The sequence below is a fragment of the Sitodiplosis mosellana genome, unplaced genomic scaffold, assembly GCF_009176505.1.
Source record: "Sitodiplosis mosellana isolate CC-2019 unplaced genomic scaffold, AAFC_SMos_1.0 Smas_scaffold_1, whole genome shotgun sequence".
Classification (NCBI taxonomy): domain Eukaryota; kingdom Metazoa; phylum Arthropoda; class Insecta; order Diptera; family Cecidomyiidae; genus Sitodiplosis; species Sitodiplosis mosellana.
Window position 1 is genome coordinate 10,997,837 of NW_022595244.1, and position 11,451 is coordinate 11,009,287.

General features: G+C 38.5%; 1 protein-coding gene across 1 annotated transcript; it reads right to left on the reverse strand.

Annotated features, from left to right (window-relative positions):
- Positions 1-445: 445 nt before the first annotated feature.
- Positions 446-11,088, reverse strand: LOC129579505 (uncharacterized). Its single transcript, XM_055469665.1, has 7 exons — positions 10,180-11,088; positions 7,230-10,043; positions 4,285-7,159; positions 3,497-4,221; positions 3,338-3,413; positions 3,237-3,262; positions 446-2,995 (listed from the first exon to the last, which is right to left on the reverse strand). The coding sequence occupies exons 1-7, from the start codon at positions 11,086-11,088 to the stop codon at positions 812-814; spliced, it is 9,609 nt and encodes a 3,202-aa protein (XP_055325640.1). The 3' UTR covers positions 446-811.
- Positions 11,089-11,451: the final 363 nt, after the last annotated feature.

The following is an 11,451-nucleotide window of genomic DNA, read 5'->3' on the forward strand; positions in this document are numbered from 1 at the left end:
TTTTAACATGTTTAACGCTGTGACAAGGGTCTTGTTTTTATTTGTAAACAAGCAATAGATGAGCGGATACTTTTATCGTAACAGGAACTATTAAACTACATCGAAAATGAGTCAAATTGAACCATTTGTTTTTGTTAGAGCATTAGACTTATTTTCAATTGTGAAGAAAGTCTGATCAGCAAGATTATCTCCAAGATCTATTCTTCGCAATGTTTTAGTCTTTGGAAATCTGAAGAACGCATACTTGCATAGTTTATTTATAACATTTGCGTTGAAATAATGTCCTCTAAATGAATACAGTATGCATATCAGATACATCGAATTGAAAAGACAAACATTTTGATTTACCCTCACTGCCTTAGCTCTATATATCTGAAGTATGATAATAAGAAGTTTCAAATAAAAGAACAAAACCATTTGGTAATATGGTAAAATATAGTTTTAATGTAGAAATGTGGAATGAATAAATGGATTACATTTTTATTTCCTATTTACTATGATGGCATGGAAATATTGAAGATGTTTCTTTAATGTTGATAAATTTTGTATTTTCTGTTTATTTAAAAAGTTGTATTTGCTAAAACAAACTCTTGCTAAAGAGCAGCAAAATACTTTTGGTTTACATTTGGATGGCAATATTGGTTAAAATAAAGAAATTATAAATGATTAAGCATGTGATAAAAAATTAAACTGTCTCTGCTGCAGCAGTAAACATCTTAGGATTAGAAGTAAAAAAAATGGTTGTCTTTGGCAGATTTCTAGCGATAGCCTTTGTCTAATGCCATATTATTATCATTTAAAATTCACACATTCATTCAATTTCCATGGCTTCCTCTTTACCAAGTGATTTTATGCCACGATTCAAAATTGAGGCAACATGCGAGTCCTTGGGCAACACTTGATGATGTGCTTTGATCAATTTAATGGCAAAATCCGTTGGATTTTCCTTGAATTTGCATTGGCTCACGCCTGGTGAGATGTCTTTGATGTATTTACGTTTTTTAATGGGCACATATCCACTTTCTTCGATGTTTCCATCGTCGAATGCCTCTTTTTGTTCGCTTGTCCATGGTCCTGGAATTAAGCCCAAGAAGTTGCAATATGCATTTTGTTCGTCTTCATTGGCGAAGTACATCAAACCGGAATACACCCCAATTTGAACTTCATCTTCAACAGCGATGGAGTTTGCTTTTGCCATTCCGGTCAGTTGAAGTCCAACGTCATGAATCAAATTGCTGTGTAGATTGCTCAATCGGGGACGATACATAAAAAGCGTTGCATGGCCACTCTTACGAAAAGCTGGTATCAGTTGATTGCATTCAAACGAGCTCAAAAGAATCAAAATATTCTTGGCACCTGGATTTTTAATGCAGGCAACCCAGAAAACTGGTCGCAAGAAATCGTTACATGCCTGCGGTTGATTCTTGATGACCATCGTAAAATCTTTGGTGACCAACAAGTGGCTGGCCCATGCATCATCGTTTTTTTCACAAAACTCAAACATCTGCGTGTTCGAAAGACTTTCAACGATTGAAAGTAATGCTCCTTGGGCAATCATATCGTTAAATATGCCATCACTTCCAATACCATCAAGCACCAATCGTTTCAATCGATCATCGAAACGTGGCATTGTTGCTTCGGCACATCTTGGTCTTTGAATTTGCGCCTGCTCCTCCACTTCTTGCTCCAACTCTTTTTCTTGTTCTTCATCGAGTGTAGTGAACCGTTCAACTGACGGTGCTAATTCTTGCAATTTTTCCCATACGGAATCTTGCATATTGCCAATGAACTTTTTTATTGCTTTGAAATGTGGACCTTTATAATCAAAGACAAGGGTATCGAATTTCTTCCATATAATATCGTGCAGTTTTGCCTCTTTCTTTTCACTGTACATTACTTCCAATTCGAACAAATCGTCGTCAACACAAGTCATGTATAGCGCTTCTAAGGAGCTATCATCGATCGCATTTCCCAAAGAAATTTCATACTTTTTGTGTCCACTCATTTTCTTTGTGTAGTTCAAAGCGTCAGCGGCCCAGTGTGTCATGTTTGCTGTTTTGAACAAATTGCTATTATTTTCAATGAACTGCATAACGTGCTTGATTTCAACTTTACGTTGTCCAGATAGCTCTCGTAATCGTATATCTGCTTCGTGTGAAGGCCAAAATAAAATCGATTGCGTTGTCTTCAATTCACGCATTCGCATGCATGATTGCACCGTTTTATCGCATGTTATATCGCCTGACAATGTAACACAAGCCATCCAGTTTGATGGGAATTTCAGATCAGTGCCACGAGTGTGGGCATCATCCAAATACACAACACATGTGCTCAAGTTTTCACGATACACGGAATAATCAAATTCGACAACGCAGCCATTGCGATCGATCGTTTGCAAAATGTCTTGTTCGTCAAAATAAATGGCTGCGTCGCGATCCAAGGCCAGCTTCAACCATTCAACGGCAGTTTCTTTGTTGTTGAGTTCCAGCATCAATGCGCCCGAATCCAAAAGCACTCGAATATCACGTTGTACCAGCTCCTGAAGAATTTCCGTTGAAACTTTGGCGGACTTTTCATATACCATATTTTTTGGGCTCAATAATATCTGTCGCATCTCTTCGTTGGTTCGCTCAAGTTCAGCAAGATCGTTTTGCGAAATTGTCACGGGAAGTATGTCTTTGGTATCGTTTGTACCACTGAATCCGGTGACTCGGTGTTCGAGATGTTCACTGCAAAGATCCCAGGCCGTGCACATGAGCTTTTTCTTAAAGATTTTCAATTCTTGTGGATACACAACGTTGGACAGCCAAAAATCGATAACATTCATATTTCGCCGAAACAAAGGAAAAAGAACGTCGTTACGTTGATCGGGATCGTCTAAATTTATACCACTATACGATTCAATTGATGCATCAACCTGGTCATTCGGAATGCCACTGATCCATTTGGCATAAATGTTCGCTTTATCCGATGAGTCTTCCAAAATGTTGAACACCTGATACAAAATCGAATCATTAAATGTATATTTAAATTGAAAAAATAAATTGATTTGACATGGATACGAAGACGCTGTCTACACGAGCAAAGCTTGAAACCGATTGAAACAATGTTCTTGTATAAAGAATTGCAAACACATATTGCAATATGTTCATTGAACATGAAAGTGAACGTTGCCTTTATTTTGTGCTCGGATAGATGAGCGTCTTCGGCGCATTTTCCATTCATTTGAAATTTACCTGGAACAATTCAGCATCCGATAATCCTGCAATGTGAATAAGAAAAAAAAAACTTTTATGTCTGTGCATAGTATAGTTTGTTATGCTATAATTTATCTAACCTGAGTAGTAATAGCTCATCTGTGTGAAACATACGGCAACATCTGGATGTCCAAATTCGGCCATTTCTGCTGCGACCTAAATTTTCATATAAAATTGAAATTATTTTTATTTAAGAAAAATTAAAAAAAAATCGATTAAAAATGAGAAAAGGTACAAACATCTTTTGCTTTGAAGGGTACGGCCATTTTACGTTTTCCTTTGACATCTACGCCGTAGTTAACTCGCCACCGTTTTGTCAAAGCTAACTTTAGTACTTCAAATCGCAATAGACCACTTAAAATCCAAATAATGTTCTGTTTGTCCTTTGAAAACTTTTCGATCGCTTTCTTTGCACTTTTGTCGTCAAATTGACCTTTATTTTCTTCACTGCCCAATAAATGTTTTACGCTCGGTTTCTTCGTGTCATCAACTCCCGGGAAATCAATATCTAACCGTCCGGCAAAGAAATCGTCGATAAGTGCATTTTTCAAATCTTCAAAGATGGTTTCATCGAGAATGCGGCAATGTATGAATTCATCTGGCCGACATTCGGCGCCGCAATTTTGTCCAAACTCGACTTTCTCTTTTCCATATTTAAGGTAGAGCCAATGCATGTGGATTGGAACGAGTTTTAGCACCGCTTGTGTAACTAGCCATCGATGAGAATCACCATCCGGCTGCATATAACTACCCACTGTGTAAATAAGTTGATACTTTGCATTCAAAATGGCATCGGATTCATCCAAAATGCTTCGAACATTCGTATTTGTCCATTTAAGCATATCCAGCAAAATTTTGGCTTTTGTGTAGTCTCGATTCTCATTGGATTTTAGTTGCGATGCAATCGATTGATAGATTTTAAGCTGAAACGATAACCGATACTCTGGCAGCGTAAGAATGACACCTGCAAATGAAAACAGATATGAAGTATAGATATGCAATTTCATACTGGATTGTAAAATGGTACCTTTTTCCCGTTTGCATTCTTCATAAATATCCAAAATTTTGCGTGCATTACTTTCGATTGGCATATCTCGTCGGCATGGGAAAATGTAGACTCTTCGATTGAGAAATCCTCCCAAATATTGGCGCAATGATTTGAGATTTGTTGCAAAAAGTGACTTCAACACAATAATTTGGCAGACCAGTGTTCCATCGGCCAATCTAGCGGCTAAAATTGGTACAATCACCTTTGTTTTGCCTTCACCCATATTCAATTGCATTACGGAATGTTTGGTCTCAATTTTGGGTGGATCAATCATTCGCTTGGCGATTTCGATTTGAATGCGACGAATTGTTAGATTCTGTTCAATTTCAAATAACAGCCACTCGGGATATTCATGGGGTGACCAATTCTCGTATGGTATGTTATCCATTTCTCTATCCAAGGCAGCTTGACTCTCTGGCCGTTTTAAGTATGCATCCATTCGGTTTTCACGTTGCTCACGAGCAATAGCTAAACCAAAAGCACCAATCAAAAATCTTTGGTCATCGTCAACATTTGAATCTGTTAATTTTGGCAAAAGCAAACTTGGTGCCATCCTGGGAAAAATTCCGGCTTGAACCAAATGGCTCGTTTCAATTGAATTTTCAAAAATGTTTGTGTAAATTGTCCACCAATCGAGTGCTGAATAAAGTGAAAAAGCTTTGCCCTGCCATGTATTTTTAGCCTCTTCGATCTGTTGTTTTTCTTCTTCCGAGCTTTGTTCGAATGCTTTGCGCATTTTGGCTTTAAAATCGATTAAAGTTTGGCACCGTGTTTCTGGTGTTGACGTTGGCGCAAGACACGGATGCACTTGGACTGAACCAATACCATTCAATGTTCGAATTCTACTTTGTACTTCTTTGATGAAATTGTAGAGTTCATCATTCGCATACCAATTTTTGAGTCGTTCATTTATGGCAGCATTTGCTGCATCAAAGTCAATGTATTCGAATGGCCATCTATGGGTGAAATCGAATGAAGTACAGGGCCATTTACTAATGATTTCTGCCCTTATATCGTCCATAATCGAAGTAAGTTGCACTTTGTGGATGCCTTGTTCTTTCATTGGCCATTCACTGTATTGCGACGGTTGTGTATAGTATTGCTTCAGAAGACCAGACACCTCTTCAGTGTTAAAAGTTCCAGCGAAAATGGGAAAAGTATTTTTTTTCGGTGGTTTTATGTCCTTGAATGCATCCAAATTTGCGGCAACTGCTTGCAGTGCTAAAATCGCATTGATGTCCTCTTTAGCATTGTTAGCATAGAAGCTGAGTATGATTGTGAATTGTTCAGGAGTAAGTTTCTCTTCAATAGCCGCATCGTATAGCGAAATCCATAAATCACGCAATTCCACGTGGACACTATGATTCAAAATATCTTTTATGCGATCGCTATTACCAAGTCCATCCAGCGTCTTTTCTGCATCACCAGTTAAAAACGGTTTCAATCGGAAATTTGATGGTACCATAAATTGCCGCATGTGGTGCAAAATGCACACTGTTCTCGTATCATCCGAAAAATGAACTCGATTTTGGCGTGTTGGTAAGGTTTCCATCATTTTTCGTCCCATGAACGTATTTGAAAGACCTAGATTTGGATTCAGTTGCTGGCAACGTCTATGATCGCGCTCATTTAGTTTTAAGTTTGTTTTGAGTTCAATTAATTTATTGTCTGGTTTTTTGCCATGAAGGCTACACAATCGTTGACTATCCTCCACTAATTTGTTTGCGATAAAAACAAAACAGTCCTGTGCTGAATGTGGGAGAACATTTGTGGGCCACGTAACAGACTGGATGTGTGTATCTTCTTTGAGTTCTCGGTGCGGTGTTAGATTGGCAATTTTTTTCAACATTTTAATCGCTTCAGGCTCATAAGGTGCCGAAGACCAAGCGAAAGCTGACTGCAGGATTTGTATGGCACGTTCGGTGCCTGTCATTTTGGTGAATGGCTCAACCTCACCATGAGATGTGACTGCATGTAAATAGGCCAGATAGAACCAGGATGCATGAGTGTCGTTGGTTGATTTTAATTGACAACAAAATTTATCCACTTGATATTTGTAAAATGGCGGATTTTGCAATTCATCCATCGTGTTAATCGACACCGATGGAAATACGTCTTGGTTATTGATTCGAATCTGTCCGTTTGGGATGAGTATAAATTTTGTTTCCTTTTTTTCGCTCTCCAAGACTAGGCCATGATTAAGTCCGCATAAAGTGGCGATTTTCTGGTCGTGAATCACACGCATTTCATTGAATTCGTTTGACACCAAATAGTATTCATTGTCCAAGCATTTGACTGTGAACTTTAAGTTCATGCGCCACAATACTACTTTGGTCTCTTCAGTTTCAACGTCATATAGCACATGAATGTATTTCGGATGTTCCAAGCGATAGAGTTGGTCGGTAATTTTCTTGTAGCTGTCTGATTTGATGTCGAGCATTGGTCGCTGCGTTTGTTCATGAATCAGATGTTTATTATTGAGGTTCAATCGATAGTCAATGGTGGTTTCTTTTGAAAAATGCTTCTTCCCGAATGTTCTTCTCCGAAATTCGATGCAGTTGTCATATTTATTCCACCAGTGATTATAATCGTTTACGAGATTGTGTGGAAAGTCATCATGAAATACACTTTGATCAATGAGCTCTTTTTCGAATTCTCTAACCTTCTTCTCGATGACAATGACGTGGTCGTTGACCATTTTGAATTCATAGCTGCAATCGTTGTACTTCAGAAGTGTGGAAAAATTACGCTGCGCATCTGGTTGAACTTCAAGTACAACGTCTTCAAAGAACCTCTTATATATATTGCTGTCCATAACTTTGCCAGGTAGACGTGATAGCGGTAAATGATCGACCTATATTTTAGAACGAATGAAATATTAACTTCAAAAATGAATGATTGATTATTCTTTTTTTTTTCTTTACCAAAAATGCACCAGTGATTATGTCGATTGATACAGTATGAGACGTTGACCCCACATTTGTCTGTGCAATCAAAATGTGCGGAAATCTTTGATCAAAATCAATTTCGACGAAATTCGCACTCTTAGCACGCGGCCATTGCTGTTTAATCAATGCAAATATAAATTTTCGATCTCGTTCAATCACCTCTGAAACTTTTTCTTCCAAAGATACGCCCACACGTTCAATCAGCCTGAGAAACATGCGCAAATTCGATGACAATCGCCCTTCATCGTTTGTGTATAGGCGAACATTGTTGTTCAAGCTGATATTGAATTGTAACCATGATTCCACTGCCGTTCTGCTCGCCGTATTGTTTGGGAAAATATTTTGGAAGTTTTTGTGCTTTGGATGAACAAAAAACGTTAGACCACCAATGATTGCCACGTAAATTAACTTCAAACGTAAGCTTCGTTCGGTGGTTTCATCAGGATTGGTCATATCCTGTATGCAAGTTCCGATTTTGTCAATCCATTCCAAAGCAATGCTGCGAATACGACATAAAATCTTTACAATTTTATTGGCCAACGCGTTGGTTTCATTGATTTCAAAAGCACGAACGGCAATTAATGCCACGATCAAAATTTTAAATGGGTGCGTCCAATTGTTTTTTTGTTGCTCGACAAATTTTCCCAACAGTTCAATTATTGCGCCGCAGAATTTATCATCACGAAAATCAATGTGAGCCTCTCGAACAAAATCACCGTCACCACTCACTTCACATTCCCACAGTGTCTGCATCACCAATGCTAAAACGTCCTCTCTTTCAAACGAAAGTGCTTCAGTTTCGATCATCGCGTACAACTTGCGAATTTGTAATCGATGGCCATCGGAGCGAAGCGAACAAAAGTTCTTGTACTCGGACAGTGTCAAATCAGTTCCGCATTCGGATTGACTCGATAAAACTTCATTTTCGGTGTGCTGAGTGCCATGCAAGGCCCATTGTAGGCCAATATATTCATGTTGCGCTTTTAATGTGCAAATGTCTTTAAATAAATCGTCTGTTGGGAATGAAAGCGCTCGCTTTTTTGTGCCATAGAAAATACAATTGAATGTGTTGTGAACGATAATGTTTTTCAAGGTACATTTTTCCACACTGAATTTTTTCATCTTTCGGTTCTTTGTGCTTCCAAGCTTGACGCATTGGCTGGCTGAATTATTGTATTGTGCAAGTTTTTTGTTACTCAGCAATTCTTTGATTTTCATTGTCTTGGGCTCTCCATGGCAAAATTCGGCAAAAACATACAGTAAATCTCTTAGGCATGCGATCTCATCAGGGATTTCAAGCTCAAATACGATCGCAAATTGATTCGTTTTATTTTTGGGCAAAAGATGTTCGTATGGCTCGATGGTCACATCAGCGGCTCGTCGTTTCAATGCACAGTTCTCACATGCGGGAGAATGTAATTTCCGATTATTTTGGCCCGAAATGTACTTGCAGACCATGTTATTGGCTTGGCTTCTCAGTTTGTTCGCTTCTTTACGCTTTTTATTCCATTCGGCTTTTGTACGTTCCACGTTCTCCTTATCTTTGGCCCAAATTTCTTGGCAAATTCGTTTCATACGCCAATTACCTTTAACAAATTTTGCCGAAAATGAACTTTCATCAACAGTTTCTTGTTCAATCAAACTTGGACCGATAGCTTTTTCATCGCGATCGCTGAAATACTTCTCTATTTCAAAAGCAATGTGCATATCAGTGCTTTGTGGTAGCAACAAATAGTCGATTATTTTTGTTTTAACTCCACTTCGATGTTCCTTGAGGAGCGGATACTTTTCAGTTGCCATTGCATCCAAAATTGCAATGATTTTTAAGCGAACCAAAAGCATTCGGCTGATCAACAATGGATCCTTTTCGTACTTAGTTGCAGCAAACTTCGCATAAGCAATCGACCACTTACGTAAGTCAACAGCGCTCAAACGTTTGTTTCGTATTTCCATTTCGTACAGAATGATTTGCTCAAAATCGATCCAAAAAATGCGGTGATCGATCTCTCCGGTCACTTTGCGCAAGCAATTAAAAGCCGGAATTCCTGTTTGGAAGTAGCGCTTATATGTTGTAAAAATTGGAGTTTTGAAACCATTATCTGTTTGTGGTGCATCTGTTTCTCTATTGTTCAAATAGTCGTCCAACTTGGTCATTTTATAGCAAATATCTGACTCGAAATTCAATCCAGTCAACGGATGCAATCGCGCAGCATTTATATCGATTATGTGCATTTCATTGATTTGATCGGTGATTTTTTCACGAATTGTTTCAATCGTTTTTTTCGCCTCGTCAACGGTGGCTTCATACAAATCGATCATGTCATCTGCAACCGTCATATCAGACAGCTTTTCGATGCGTCGCGCCAATTTGGCTATCGCCTGAGACAGCAAATCAATATTGAATCTATCGCCTTCCTGATATGGAGCATATGTGACAACCAGAAATTTCAACATGAAAATTTTGTAAAGTAATTTACCGGCATCGGCGCCCAGTTTTAACGTGAGATAATGCTGAATCATCGCCTTGATGCTTATGTAGAAACTTGAGCGCCGAAAAAAGTTTTCACCGCTGCCCCAAACTTCGTCTCGAACCTTCTTTGTAATGGCCGGAAATTCTGCTTCGGTTGAGTTTTCATCCATCAAAAGTGTTAGTAGCCATTTTGACACGCAGTCTAGGTGCTTGTATCCAACCGGCAAACTATCACTCAAAACACACAATTGATTGGAGAATTCATGTGATAATAGCATTTGCGAGCATTTCACTTTGATGGCTTTCTCCGGGTAGTTGAACTACGGATGAATCAAATAAAATATTATCAGCAACGCTTCAGTTCCACTCATTCCGATTGATCTGTAGCTTTGCTCTCAAACTCTACTATCAATCTCACCCATTGATTTATTGTGGATTTATAATAAAATATGTTACCTGTATGCCACTGTCTCGACTGTAAATTTCGGTTGAATCCAAACTTCCCGGGAATGTAGCCACAATTACGTCGTCTGAACTTTCGTCCGGCGGTACATGAATCATAATGCCACATAATTGAGTTCGTACGAACATGGCGAAATTATCACCTGAGTGCAAATTGTTGATGCTCTCCCAAACGATGTGTGGTGTGCATTCAATGTGGAAACTCTGCAACATCTGTAATAGTTCTGCCGTTTTTTGCGGTAACCATTTCGTAGCCCAGTTGTCAGCAATTCTTATCATTTCACTTATTATTTTCAATTCTGTACTGAGCAAATTTTCAGGAGTTTTCTGTGGTAGAACTCGTGGTAAGAGAACATGATCCATCAGCGCATCGTTCTCTATATTAGGATTTGAATAATTGTGATCGTCAAACATTGCCAGTCGTCTCATTGGTAAAGCTTCACGTGGCATCGGCGTATTGGCCTCATCCAAATTACGGTTGGAATGATTTTCATCGTCAATCATCGCCAGTTGTCTTATGATTAAAGTTTCTCGTGGAATCGGCGTATTGTTCTCATCCAAATTATGGTTAGAATAGTTTTCGTCGTCAATCATGGTCAGTCGTCTCATTGCCAAAGTTTGTCGAGGCACCGGCGCATTGGCCTCATTTAAATTACGGTTGGAATAGTTTTCATCGTCAATCATGGTCAGTCGTTCCATCGGCAAATTTTCTCGTGGCGACGAAATGTCGAGCAGCATGCAATTTCTGTCATCCAGGCTGGAAGGCAAATCAATATCATCGTCGATCATTGTCTGTCCTATTGGTAAAATTGGTCGTGGCACGATTTCGAGTTCGAGCTCAAGGTAATCCATCGGCGTATCCTCCTCCTGCTTAATACTTGATATATCCACAGGATAATCCATTGTGTTGTTCAGTGAAATGGTTAAATGAACAAAATATTGTAATGAGCGAAGGCGCCAATTTTCGACATCTGAAAATCATAATTGTTACTTTGAATGAATAACCTCTTACCCGGTTCAAAAATGTTTGTTGAAAAAACCTATAGATAAATCATATTTTTGGGTAAATAAAAAAAAGGTTCGACGATTTTTGGTATTTCTTCAGACGATTTCTAAAATCCACCTTAAGAGATAGTCACGCTAAAGACAATTGAGTCGGGCTTTTAAACGATTTTCATATAATTCTAGACAATTTTAACGGAAAAAAAATTAATGAAAAATTTATTGGAAGTCTAAAAGCCCAAAGATTCTACGGAAATCGACTGA